Below are 14,391 nucleotides of genomic sequence, written 5' to 3'. Positions count from 1 at the left end.
CGGCAGGTGAGACATCAGCCAGCCTGCAGAGGGCGCTCCAGAGGCTGGGGTGCTAATTCCCTGGACAACCAGCAGGAGGCGCCATGCCATGAATCGTCACCCCACCACACATGTCCAACAGGGTAAATAACCTTCCCCACTGCCTCACTCAACCAGGGCCTTGCAGCCTACACTACCCAGCTGATTCTCTTGTCTCCACCTTCCCACCTCTCACCATGGACTGAGAGGCTGGGTCAGGCTCTCAGCAGAGGACTAGATAAAACAACACCATGTGCCAATGGCTAAACTCTGCCCAGCCTGCGGAGGGGGAAAGAGACCCTTTGACAATTCATTATTTAGGTGGGCCAGGCCCTCATTTCCCTCCATTGGAACGATCGTCCAAATCCTCAACCCTTTTGTGGTTGTTTTTTAAATCCGCCCCTCCATGGAAGGTATGTATTAAAAATAGACTTCGTTTATGTAGGACCTACACCAAAACAATGTTCTGTGCTCATCCCTTGTGGCTGGAGAGCCGCAACAGTTAGCTCACCCACACAGTCCCGATGGCCGCGGACAAATGAGGAAATACAACAAGAGAGACTTAGGCTTGTTGCCACGGAGATGGAAAATTAATAAAAGGCCAAACCCAGGGTTGAAAAAGAGACACAGATCAATAAGGAAACACAGTCCAGAGAGGGTGTTGGCAGACAATGGAGGGCGGAGACAAGGAGTCTGATTCTTGTCTCTGACACAGGGTTAGATCAGCTGCTGAAGTCAGCTGATTCCCCCCCACCCCCACCCCAGCACACACAAGAGGAGAATCAGGGCTTTCTGGTTTTATTATCTGTCATTGTTTGTACTGCGGTAGCTCTTAGGAGCCCAGGGCCCAACAGTGCCAGGCGCTGCCTATGCCTAACGGTGGCCTTTATCATTCATTACGTGGACGATGTCTGGAATTATCATTCTGGTGGGTTTCCAGACTGCAGCGGCATCCGCATAAAATCCAGCGGGGCCAGAAGAGTAGGTGGGGTAGTAAAGACAGCAGTGGAGGCAAGTATGGAGGGGGAGTCGACCAGGCCTCAATTCAGCAAGGTACTTAAGCTCGTGCTTACGTGCTTTGCTGAATCGGGGCCCGATGATGGAGCGAGAGGAAAGCAGAGGGGCAGAGCCCATGAAGGCAGAGTGAGCAGAACCTCAGAAAGGCTTACGTCTGGGGTTTGCTTGTAAGACAAAAACATCGTCAGACTCCGGAAGGGGAAAGAACTTGGAGGTGCTAAGGGACAACAGGTGTTTGCAACACAGCTGGTCTCTAAGCCCCAGACACAACCTTCGTACTTACTGCACAGGCTGAAAACAAAGGGAAGGATGGGAAAGGCGACAGATGCATGTGACGTGGAATGGGATAGGCGTGCCAGGCCACTGGAAACATGGCGAGGAGGTGTTTGGATGTGTAGGTTTGGGGGAGCAGGCATGGCCCAGCCACAGGGGGCTCAAATCAAAGAAATCTTCCCATGAACAGCATCATGTTCTGACTCCAAGCAGCTGGCTCCCCGGCGCACAGAACATCCATCACAGGGAGCAGCGTGCAGCAGGCCAGAATCCCAAGCCCATCTGGACCGCTGTGGGCTTGGGATCTGGCTCACAATGCAGAGCTTTAACCGAAGCTTGCATCCCTCTCCCACAAGCCGGTAGAGAAAGCTGCATGGACGATTGAGTAATACCCCGCAGGCACCATCTGCAGCTTCTGGAACACGTGGCATTTTGTCAGGTTCAGAACCTAGAACCTTTTAGAACTTTGGGAGGCTCCGGTTCTGCTCTGGGATTGGGGAGCGGAGAGAGAGACGGAGACACAAAGTTCTAGAAGTTTTCGCTGGGTCGTAAACCTCCAAAAGCCCGGCCCAGTTCTAGAACCTCTCTTGACTCCCTTTCCCCGCCCACCCAAACCTGTCCGAGTTCTGCCATCGCGTCACGGGCAGATCCCCAGCATGCCAGCAAGCACGACCGCCACATACCATGCAAAAACGGAGGCAGAGCCCTACAGCCCATGATCAATACTGAACAGGAGGGGCGGGGCCTGGTGGTTTGTCATCAGCGATCGGTTCGGTCTCTCGATCGGCCCTTTCGCTGTGGAGAGAACAACATGACCATTTCCGCTTCGGTCTCTTTTGAATGGAAAGGCAGGGGGAGGGACACTAAGTCTGAGGCAGAGATGGGAGACAACCCCGAACATCCCCCAACCCCAGAACATGTCAGAGCGTGACTCACTGCAGGATTCTGCAGCTCACAGAAAAACATTTTCAGGTTTTCATCTGGACTGGGGTAGGGGTGGAGGGTCCTGATCATTCTTGGGGAAAATAGATCATTTTGCCCACACACACACAAATAAAGTTTGCGACATTCACCGCCACTGTGTCCTCCCCTAGGACTTTTCATCCGAGGATCTCAAAGCACTCTACTGTTAATTTAACCTCATCTCTCCCCCTGGAGGTAGGGAAGATTTATTACAGATGGAGAAACTGAGGCACAGAGCCATTAAACAGCCTGGTCAAGGTTACAGAACAAATCAGGGCTGGGAATAGAACCCAGGCATCCTGACCCACTCTTTACTCCACTAACCTTCTGAAAGGAGGGACAGCTGAGGCCTGGTGGTTGGAGCATCTACTCCTCCAAGAGCCTAGCAAATGGGAGTTAAGATAAAATATCAAGGTTGGGTCTCCAAGCCCTCTGCCCAAAGGCCCGAGGACTTCAGTTCTCCCCCACTCCTCAAGACTGGCTTGATCCCCAGAAACAGGAGTCTGGATTAAACATGGGACAAAGCACCCTCAGCCCAGCCCAGCGGAGATTAACCACCTCTGTTCCGATTCATCATGGATTTGGCCAGGGCTCGATGGGCGATTCACTAACCTTCCAAATGGCAGCATCTGGCCCCGGGGCTTGGGGTTCCCACTAGCAATGGCACAACCTCTGTCTCAGGCCAGACAACCCCCGAACAGTGACCAGGAGCGGGCCTATGGCCAGGCAGGCAAAGTCATTGTACATACACAGTTCAGTAGCCACTCCGCTAGCACAGAATAAGCCCAGCCAAAGAGACGCTGGTGGCCCAGGGCTTGACAACCTCTCCCCCAGCTTCTCCATCATCCTGACAACAAGCTAACATCACTGTTATCCTCGGACGCGAGCTGACTCACCCTACGTTACACGGCAAGCCAGTGCTAAGCCAGCACAGCCATCCTTGCTCTCAGGAGAAGCCAGCTGAAGGGGCTACTCTGTATGCTTATAGACTCTGACGTGGCCGGGGAAGCCGCTCCTCTTTGGGGGTTGCGCAGCAGGTTGTTTTGCTGCACCCAGCAGTTCTGGCAGCGCCTCCTTCCCCTACGCTACAAACTGCAGGCAGCTCCCATTGCTGGAACTCTATCCACCAATCCCCATTCTTCCACCAAATGAGGGAAGGGGGCTGGTTTTTGGCCTAGCATCAGCCGGGCGGCTCAGCTCATACAGTAACTGGATAGGGCAGCGTACACTCTTCTGGTCATTGGCCGGGAAGTAGCTCCCAGATTGGTGAGGAAGGGCAGAAACTGGGGTTAATATGGCTGCTCTGGGGAGCCTAAAACCTCACAAGCAAAGTTGGCTCCAAAGCAGAATTTCCATCACTGGAAATTCTGAGATTTGGAAACGTGCTTTCATTTCAAAGCGGGATGAGAAGCTGAAATCTTGGAACTTTTCGCCCAAGAAAATGTTCCAAAAAGTTTCATTTGCACCAGGTGAAAATGCTTCGTTGCCACTTCATTGTTTTGACTTTTCTCGCCAATCATGAATTATTAACATAAAACCACATATGTCTAAATGAAAGGTCTGGAGACTTTCCTGCTGAAAGGTCAACGGCATCAATAACGTTCCCACAGAATGGGTCCGTTCCGCTGACCCAGCGTTTTCCAATGGAAACCACTGGCTGTGCTTCTGAGTGTCCATTTGCTAATCCACGAGGGGGTGTGATGGAAGACGGAATTCAAGGGGCTGCAGTATAGGGGCAGATTGCAGAGAGTGGGGGCTCTGGGTTCTGATTTCCTCCCCAAGCAGTTGAAAGAAGCAATCTAGAATAGCTAAGAGTCATTCCAGAAATGGTTTGTATTCAGGCACCCAGAGAGCCGCCGCGGGGTAGATTTTCAGCACAGCATTTCATGGGGTTATAGGCAGAGATGGAGAACACACCCAGACAGGTTTGGAATTTGCAGAACTTCCTCCATCAGATTTTGATCTTTTGCAGAACAAAACCCCAAGATGGTTGGGGTGCAGAGCCAGGTTTTATCCAGACGCCCAAGGTGTATTCTGGGGGTTGGATAAACACTTGCACAGTGCTTCAAACACATTCAGCTTATCCACTGCCATGATGCCAGTAAGCAGCGTCCCCATTTTTCAGATGGAGAAACTGAGGCACAAAGCAGTGAAGTGACTAGTCCAAGACCACAGAAGGGGCCAGCATCAGAGCCTACCCTGTACTCTGATCACTAGACCACAAGCCTCTTCTGTTATAATGCTGAAAGTTTTGCTCCATCTCTACCCATACACTTAATTCCCCCATACTGCTGCACTGGAGATGCACCAGTCTACATACAGGAGAGCAGGCATATCTCCATTACCTCAGCCCTTGTTGCAAGGCACAGAGGGACCATCATGCACATCCCCGGCAATCTGCTGCATTCCACAAGGGCTCTGCCCCCAAAGCCAAAAAAACTCCCAACACCTGGCCCCCAAACAAGTCATGGGAAGCGTATCCAAGCACGCGATACCTCTGTTTCCAGCCGGTGGGAATCCGAAAGAAATTCCGCTTACTACTAAAGATCTGGCTAGAGGGTTGAGAATAAAAGATACAGGAGAAAAGAAAGAGAAAGTTAGTGAGACAAAAGGAGTGTGGTGCGGGGGGGTGGCCTTGGAGCCCGGCTTTGCTGAGGCCTGGAGCAGTGGCATTGGGTGTGGACATCGCCACCTTCAGGCTGGGAAAAGGAGAGCAGCGTCCAGCGAGAAACATCCCCCGGCCGTGAAGCCACAATGCGCGGTGTGGCAGGAAGACTGCAAAAGTAAAGCTGGACCCTGAGAGTCCTGTTCCACGCGGGCTCAGGTGGCTAAGCAGAGCGTCGGGAGGGTGCTCTGTCGATGAGAGAGGGTTGTGGACGTGGAATTTAACAGAGAAGGTGCCAGCAGATGGCACTCAGGAATACATGGCAGAATCTGATCCTATATAGCCCAGGCAAACAGATGCTCCCGTGCAGCTCTCTCCTCTGAGCTCTTCAAAATGGTGTCAGCAGTGGGCTCAGAGCCCTCAAGGGCCCTGCCCATACCCTTGTCATGGTTTGATGCATCTCCCCTAAAGAGCCCCATTTATCGAAACAAAACGCTGCTGGCCAATTTGACTGGCAGGCAGAGCCCTGGGCCAGGGTTAAACACCATCTGAGGAGAGAGGGTTGAACAGCGGGCGCAAGCTCGGGCACACCTCTCCTCACCCCCATGACAGGCCATGCAGAGACCTCTGGGCTTCCGAGGCAGGTGTGGCAAAGCATCTGAACTACAGCCAAGCGACCCACAGATGCCGTGACCCCGAGGTGTTTGGGGTGGGAGTGACCCCACCGGTGATTGCTCCGAGGAGAGACATTCCCTTCTGACCTTACCCTGAAGGGGGCATCATGGCAGTTCCCTAGATTTTATTTCAAGCCAAGATCTTACTGATGGTGTCGAGTGACCAGGGCCCCCTAAGGTGTGCTGGGAAGGTCCTGTGGTACAGTTCGGAACCGGCTAAACTGCACCCGTGGTGTGTAAGAGGCAAGGAGCACAAAGCACTGTAGTTTGTGTAGGTCCTACGTAAACAACACCACATTTCCCCCTCGGGAAGGAGGGAGGGTGTGTGTCAAATTTCTTAGCAACGGAGCTGTCTGTAAAAACAGGTCATTAGATGGATATTAAATAAAAACAGGTCATTAGACAGATATTAAATAAAAACAAAAACATTTTGATTCTGAGCAATTCCACCCCACCCCCCCACCCTCAACCTCCAAGCTACTGTAGCAATATTAGGACAGATCAAAATCTTGACCGCAAGCTACTTGGCAGCATCTCTTTCAACACCACACAGATTATTTTCTGCTCATCCTCCCAAATGGGTTCCCTGACCCCGAGTACATTTCCTGGAGCAGCAGCTGAAGAACATCAAAACCTCTGGAGGGAACCTACCGTATGGTGACTCTTTGGGTGGGGAAAAAAAGCACTGTGGCTTTAAGAGGAAGGTTACCTGAGACGTAAACACCTGGGGGGCGGTGCATCTTCCTCTTTCCAGCTTCCGGTAATGAATGAGGATGCAAGAGGAATGGCAGGGAGGTGGAGAGGGGGAGGAGAGAAAAAGAAGATGATAATGTCATGAGAACAGGAGACGATAGGACCAGGTGGGGGATACATGGACCCTTCCAACAGCATCTCACCTTAGGCCCAGTCCAGTCAGGTGGCCATATGCTATGTTGGTCTGGCCCATCAAGATTGCAATACCTGCAGACTTCCAGATACTCTCCAGCATGCCCCAGCCTGAGGCCCCACCGCTGGGCCAGGCACTGGGAACACTGGTGTTATATTGATGCAGCATAACCACACACGATTCTCATCTCAGCGCCCATGGGGTGGGCCGTAATTGACTCAGTACCCCCTGGCCCCCTTTGATTCGGCAGCCCAGAGCACCCAGGCTTGTGTGATCGCAGTGCCATGCTCAGTTCCTGCGCATTGCCTCCAGGGAAGCAGGCCAGGAGCAGGGTAGGGCTGGATGGCATCTTCTCTGGATGACCACATGGACAAGGAGAGAGATTCATCCTGCATTTTGCCCTAGGGCCCAGGGAGCTGGTTCCGTGGGAACAGGAACGGACTTGCAGCATCTCCAGAGACTCGCAAATGAACCTTCTGGGGGGCTTGACCGAAGTTCCGTTTTTCATTGTTGAGTAATTGTTCATATTCGCAGCGTGTTCCCAGCCTGGTGAAGAGGGAGGGAGCGTCAGCAGGTGCTGGAGAGGTTCTAACCTGGGTGTCTCCAGCCTGAACGGAAGCAGGGTGCAATGAGCATCCCAGCACTCAGCCCTTTGCACCCCAAGATCTCGATGCTCTTCACAGATGTTGGGGGTCAGTGTCATTCCCCCCATTTTCCAGATGGGGGGACTGAGGCTAAAGGCAATGCAGAATTCCTTTTGTCCAACTCCCAGCCATGGGCTCTAACTACACTGGGCTGCCTCCCGGAAGCTTTTCCCAAAGGAAAAACCAGTTCTTGTTAGGCTTCCGTCTCACTTTGCAGACCTCTCTGAATTACAGGCTCCTAAACCAGTTTGAACCACTGCTTTGGGGTTTGCCTGGGGCTACTTAGTTCCTTTTGTATTCTTCCAAACACAGCATTACCCTGGGACCGCAGGTTTCCTGGATGCTACCTTCAGACACTGCATCTGCTGCAAGTGAGCACGTGGGGCAGAAGGCAAAACCAAGCCTCAGCACACAGACCTCATCATGAGCCCCCGCTGTCTCCTCTACTGCAGCTCCTGGTCACAAAGCCCCAGGGTCATTACGTCACTGTTAGGGCCTGATTCTGCATTCACCGCACCCCCCACGACAGGAATGCAGGATTGGGGCCATTTGGTGTCACCACAAGGCAATTTCTGTCTTTGCAGGACACTTCCTAGAAGGATCCTTCAGGGTTTTCCCCAATTTGGAGCTGGAGGGAGGGCCGGTTTCCAGGTGGTTTCGCTCAGATCCCTGCTAGGCACAGCTGACCAGCCTGCTGCAGAAGCATGACACAACTAAGGAGTAGCTGAAGATGAAGCAAGACCTTGCAATTATGACTCACCGAAAAAAATGGAAGAGAGTTAGCTGAGCCCATGAGCTCAGAGAGGTGAGAGGTCTGCGGGAGCTAAGCGGTTAGGATAGTCTCCTTCCCCCCTATTCCTGGCATCATGCATCATCTCTAATGAACACCAGAGCAGCCCGGTGCTCTGAGAGCTGAGCCAGCTTCTCTTTGTTTCACCATTCGCCCCTGTTCCTCAGAGTCTCACGAATCCCTTTGGGACATCATGATGCACCTGGGGCAGCAATGGACAAGCACTTCGTACCATCCAGCCGACACATCCGCCAAGAGGCCGAACCCAAGAACCGGCTGGGATTTCACAGGCTGTTTGACACATACCTGGGTGCTTCACAAGCATCGTAGACAGGCTGTGTATTGGCCAAAATAGTGTTCGGCTCTCACAGGCCAGGGCCTCCTGCTCCATTCTCTCCCATCCAGCTGAGCAACCGCTGACTAGCGTCCTCCACGGTGCATCTCCCTGAACCTCCCATTGCCCAGGAGAAAGTTCCAATACGGAAATTCTGGGGGTGGGTTTCTTCTAGCTCCTTAACCCCCGGGGTGGAAGGAAAGTCTGCAGGAAAATCTTCCATTCACCAGCTTTTAAATTCATTTTCATCCTAGCCCAGGGCTCTGCAGTGCTGGTATTTACTAGAGACGGCCAAGGGACACTCTGGAAACTCGGAGTGCCACTTAGCCGGGCCCCAAAGCAAACACACAAGTCTCCGTGGTTAGCCTGATTCCACTTCATGACGCTAATGGAGTTAATAGACCTTCCAGCTCTCCCGATCTCCCCACCCCTTCTGGGGACTCCAGATTTATGCTCATCAAATGCCCCACTCCTAATGGTGCTTTCTAGAGAAAGGCCCCTGCCCCCTTTAACCAAAGCCTGCCTCAGATGAGCAAAGGGAGAAGGCCTGGCAAAGAATATCCCCCCCACCCCCCAGCAGGTCAGCTGGAGTCGGGGAAGAAAACTAGGAGAGGAATTAGGACCTGGTAAGAGTAAAGCCCATGGGAGTGTCCATTACCCTGTGCGGCCGCTAGAGAACAGCAGGCGAATCACATGCTTAGGATCTGTGCAACTCTAACCCTTGTACCCTGCACGTGGGGATGAAACCACCTCGCAGGCGACCTGCTCCCCCAAGAACAAACCAGCTCAGGACACTTGGGAGAAGCGATTTCCTTGTTCCCGGGGAACAGCACCTCCAGTCACACAGGAAGGGGCTCCCCAGAGCACTCAGCCCCCCCTCAGTTCAATAGGAGCAGAGTTAGGCCAATGCCGAGTGCTCCTGAAAATCCCTGCTGACTTGTCCTCCAGCCTGTGCGCTTGGCCTACCAACTCGGTGCTCTGAGCCCAGCAGGTCCCCTCCTCCTCTGTCCCACAGAGCCGCTGGTCATCACAGCTAGCTGCCTCTCACTCTGCAGTGCCAGCTTTACCTCCTTCCTGCTGCAATTACCACAGCGCTTCAGGCCCTGCCTCAGTACCCACGCGACTCCTAACCCAAGGGGAAGCCATGTCGCCAGAGCGGGAGAGCCTCCTTCCTTCCTTCCTAGCACCCCTCAAGAGACCACACCTGCTCATGAACTGACCTCCACACAGCATCCCTATCTATGTACACACCACTACACATAAGCAACCAATTAATCCCAGGCTGTAATTCCACTGGGGCTCATGGAGACTCACAAACCATGACTACCTAGCACTTCTAATACCTAGTACTAACACCACCTAGCACGTTTCATCAGGAGATCTCAGAGCACTTCATAATCTTTCAGCGTATTTATCCTCATGGCCCCCGTGAGAGAGTCCTTCCCACTAAGCGCCATTTCCCGCATGGGAAACTGAGGCACAGAGCCACTATGTGACTTGCCCAAGATCACACAGGAAGCCTGAGACATAGCAGGGACTTGAACGAGGTCTCTCAAGCCACCCTCTAGAGCCCTAATCTCTGCACCGCCCTTCCTCTCCGCTGGGAGTTTCAAATGCAGGTTCCACTCCGCAGCACATGGGAGCTGACCTGCCTTGGTATCTGCCACTAGGAGCCTCTTTGAAGAGAGGCTGAAGAGATGTTTAGAAAGGACACAAGCAAGGGAGATACGTGAGTGGTAAATAAAGCACAGAGGGCAGTGCAATTTACCCTTTCCCATAATGCCTGGGCAAGGAGGCACTCAGTGACACGAAAAGGCAATGTGGGGCATTTGCTTTGTCCCCAGCATCAGGTCTTGGCCATAGATAAGGGAGCAGAAGGGCCAGCTGTCTGTTCCGCTGCATTGACACACACAGTTCCTGGAGTTAGCTAGGATGTATCACACGTATACACATTTATTCAGGGTGTGCACCTGGCCACACGCTCAGGTCACCAGTATGAAATGTCCCAAGTGATGTTACTGTACACGAGGTCGGTTTGAACGTTCTGAGCGATTCTGATTGTATGACGCTGCACGGACCCTCAGAGTCCGTCTGCAGGGCAGTGTGAGGTGTGGCTGCAGCTGGAGCAGACAGACCTACACTACTTTTAACTGCAAGATGCATGGGCATGGGCTTCAGCAGCTCAAGTACCCATAGGTGACTCTTCTCCCCCCCCCCCCGAGTGTGCCGTGTCCCTGCTCCTCCCCCTCCCTCCCAGCGCTTCCTGCCCCCCAACAGCTGTTTGGCGGCCCTTAGGACTTTCCGGGAGGGAGGGGGAGGAGTGGGGACGCGGGCGCGCTCAGGGGAGGAGGTGGAGACGAGGTGGAGATTTGGGGGAAGGGGGATGGAATGGGGGTGGGGTGAGGGTAGTGCAGGGGTGGGAAGAGGTGGGGCAGGGGTGGAGCCAGGAGTGTGGGGGTCGAGCACCCACTGGACAGAGGGGAAGTCAGTGCCTATGCAAGGACTCAGGCTCTGTGGTGCACTTGTACAGCCCAGGCTGCCACGTCAACATTACGATTTGTAACTATGCCAGCCTGGGTGTGTGTTTACCCGAGCTGCAATCGCAGTAGCGCAGACTTACCCTAAGAGCATTGGGAATGCTAGTTATTTTGGGCCACTGGGATCCTAGCACCTCAGGCATTGGATTTGGATTCTGGATTCCCCCCGGGGTGCTGGAGAGCCCCTGGGAACACAGAACACAGCCAGGTGGATTTGGGGTGATCTGTGCACGAGGGTATGTAACACTCCTGCATGAGTTGTCTGTGAGGACTGAACCTGTGACCTTCGAATCTGAAAAGCACAAGTCTCCAGAGACTGCACTGAATGACTAGATCCATCAGCAGACACACAAACCTCTATACATGGTCCAGCCACTACAGGGAGACCAGCAGCCAGCCAGGGGTACACCTGCCACTGACATGGACAAAGCCAAACCACGCTCAGGAGACAGGAGGAGAGTAGCAGAGCTGGCGACACACACACGCACAGGGCCAACACTGGTGGGGGAGAGACAAAGGACACACCAAGGAGCGGTAGCCGGGGGCACCCTACCTTTCCCCAGAGCAAAAAGCAGGGGCGATGGTTTTCTGGCCAGAGGTGAAGGAGTGATATGGCGGTGGGACTCCGTCAGGCAACCTTTTCACCTCTGAATTCCTAACTCCTCCGTTGCGGACTCGGTGCAAATGCTCAAACATAAGGACCAGCTCTCTGGGGGTGGGTTCAAATAAAAACATGGAGAAATTAAACCTTCCAAGGCAAAAAGAAATCAAAGCCACATGAATGAACAAAGCAGGGATCCAGGCAGGCTTAAAGCAACCCCCCTCCCTGACTTTAAAGACAGTTTCTTAGCAGCTTCCATCAGACCTTTGCAGGGGTCGAACTGGGCCAGCTCATGATAGCTGGGGTGGGGCGGTGGCTGGTACATTCCTGTGCTCCACAATCTCAGCTTTAATTTAAAAAAAAAAATTAAGCCTCTAGCCTTATGGTGGTGAAGATATCCTTCAAAATGTGACATGAAAGAATATGATTCTATGTCTGCCTGAGTCTGCAGACAGCCTAAAACAATAGCTTTGAGAGAGCTTCCCCATTTAGCTCAATGAATTGTTTATTCTGAAACCTAGTGATAGCAGTTTAAATGTCACCTTTGTTAGGTATATCACAAGAAAGAAGAGGAATGATCTAGTCACAAAGATTTTCACAATCTACAATGAGTGGTGTCTCGTGTTGTCACGAGTGGGCAGAGGTGGGAAAGTACCACCACTTTTTCAGGGGTTTGGCTGCAGGCAGACACAGTTGGGTCTGTCCCGATTTTTCAGTGCTCTGCACAAACTCAGATGACCGTGACATGTTGCTCATGCTGCATGTCTGAGAAGACCCTTTGCACAGAGACATCAATCATGCCATGAAACAAATGGGCCTGATGCAGTTCTTGCTCACCCCAGCTGTAAATCAGAAGCAGCTGCACTGCTGGAAATCCACTGTCAGGGAGCTGGGGGAAGCCCCCGTTTCTAATACTCTCTCCTGCAACCAACCCGATGTAGAAGTCTGGCCCTGCTTATGCCAGTGGGGGGGCCACATCATGCACCTTAGAGCACAAAGCTGAGCTTGCAGGGCAAGATCTCGTTTTAACATGATACAGTTGATGTTACAGACTCTAGCCTTGATCCAAAGCCCATTGAAAGCGATGGAATGACTCCCGTTGATCTCAAAAGGGCTTTGGTCAGGCCTCCGGGTGTCTTGATGCCACTCACTGAATGACTGGCAGACCTGGCAGCATTTTGCATCTTCCTTCTGTAGGCTGTCTCTCTTAGGTTCTTGAGTCCCTCCCAATCCTCCAGGTATTTATCCTCACCACACCACAGTGCTATGGCAGAGATGGGAAACTGAGGCATGGGGAAGCTAAGGAACATGCCAAAAGCTCACACAGGAAGTCTGTGGCAGAGCAGGGACTTGAACTGTCCTGTCACAGGGTCATTCTATCTCTCTCAAACTGCAAAATAGCATGAGAGCATAGGTAGAGTTTGACTTCTATATTTGGGGGGGCAGCTCCAGTCAGGCCAATGGGGCCTCATGTTGGAGGACAAATTCTGTGCCTGCCTGAAGCTTGAAGTTGTGGGGGACACACCACCTCCCCTGGCCCCTTTAAACGATGCCTATGCCTGAGAGATGCTGAACTCTGGGGAAGTTTGGATACAACTCTGGGCTTCACCGCTGTTGTTTACTTTAAAAACAACCCCCACACTAGACAGTCTTCTGAACGGGACGGGCTCAGAAGTGACAGAGAAGCTAATGGGGATTCTAACGGATGGCAGTTCTTTGCAGCTCGGCACCTTGGGTTAATTTCTGTGTCGCGGTGCTGCTGGGAATTGAGGGATTTGTGTTTCAGGCTGCGAAGAATTCTGTCTTTGTAAAATAAAACCAAGGGTCATGGCAAAGAAACAAAACCACCCACTGTAGTACAAAGCAGACAAACCTAAATCCATGGTCAGCAGCAGAAGGAGAGGGGGTCAAGCTCGGGGGCAGGAGGGGGGACGTTTCCTTCCCTGACTCAAGCATGCTAGTGTAAAGTGAGGCCATTTCATTATTTGCCCAATATCAGTGTGCTTCGCACTGTACAATTGGCAACACAGAGCCAGACCCTGCCCTGTACAGACCAGCAACACAGATACGTGGTGGATGGACACAACTGGACAATCCAGAAGCAACGACGATTCTAGGTGTTGTCTCCCTACACAACGCTATTTCTTAGCATCAGAGGCCTCCGGTATTCCCCTTCCAACAATGTATTCCTAGAGGATGCAGGGGGAAGAGCAAAGGAGGTGGGTCAATTTAACAGGGAAGGCAGCGTCCATGGATACCCAAAGGGTCTTCACCTCCTTCCTCCCTTACGCAGACATCGTCTTTCCTACTCTGCCCTTCCACCTCCCCACAGGTGACACAATGGTGCTGGTCTGCAGCCAGTCAAGCCCAGGTCTCAGAGCGCCGAGCAATCCCCCCAGCTCCAGCTAATTTCAACAGCAGCCACCAGAGGAATCCGTCCACTTCGGTCCCATCACCAGCAGGGCTCCAGCTTATCTGGGAAACGTTATGGGATGGGGGAGAGAGACAGAGCAGGCAAGGCTGGGATGGATGCAGTGGCCGCGGGTCTCCAAAGGAGTGGCCCCTGGGGGTGATGGAGGATGATGGAGGAGGAAATCAGGAATTTTAGCAGCCGCTCCATCCCACCCCTGTGCCCTGCAGAAGACAGAGGATGATGGGGGAGAGCAAAGCTGATTTCCCCCTGTATGGATGGGCTGAATAGAAAGTCCAGCTCCGCCTCCCGCTCCCAAACCATCTTAATGAGAAGGGGCTCCATTCTGGGGAAGCTATTAACTGCAAAACCTTCATTTGGCAACCCAAGCACCCCTATTCCTCCCCCTCCCACCCCACCATTAAGTTAAGTTAATTCCTGTCCAAAGGAATTCTGGTCCTCAGGGCTGTGTTTACAGATTCGATGGGCTGGCAGGCTGGCACAGGAAGGGTTAACAGAAATCTCAGCCTGACCGCGTTTCAGGTCTCAGACCATCAAGCCAACATAGGGGCCTTGAGCCCGGTTCTGATCGCACCTACACCCAGTTTACTCCAGAGCAATGCCACCAACTTCAGTGGG

The 14,391-nt window shown here is 52.7% G+C and overlaps 1 protein-coding gene across 6 annotated transcripts in view; it reads right to left on the bottom strand.

The window, feature by feature from the left end:
• Positions 1–14,391, bottom strand: part of KCNQ4 (potassium voltage-gated channel subfamily Q member 4) — an 81,420-nt gene that overhangs the window by 16,319 nt on the left and 50,710 nt on the right. For 3 of the 6 annotated variants that reach the window (XM_032802683.2, XM_032802685.2, XM_032802689.1), the window contains exons 9-10: positions 11,295–11,450; positions 4,767–4,823 (exon numbers count right to left, since the gene is read on the bottom strand). In XM_032802683.2, coding sequence (XP_032658574.1) covers positions 4,767–4,823; positions 11,295–11,450 — 213 coding nt within the window. The remainder of the gene's footprint in view (positions 1–4,766; positions 4,824–11,294; positions 11,451–14,391) is intronic. The other 3 variants (XM_075060728.1, XM_032802687.2, XM_075060729.1) reach the window with 2 other exon arrangements.

The sequence above is a fragment of the Chelonoidis abingdonii genome, chromosome 25 (genome assembly GCF_003597395.2).
Source record: "Chelonoidis abingdonii isolate Lonesome George chromosome 25, CheloAbing_2.0, whole genome shotgun sequence".
In the NCBI taxonomy this organism is placed as follows: Eukaryota; Metazoa; Chordata; order Testudines; family Testudinidae; genus Chelonoidis; species Chelonoidis abingdonii.
This window is presented reverse-complemented; position numbering and strand designations above follow the sequence as displayed.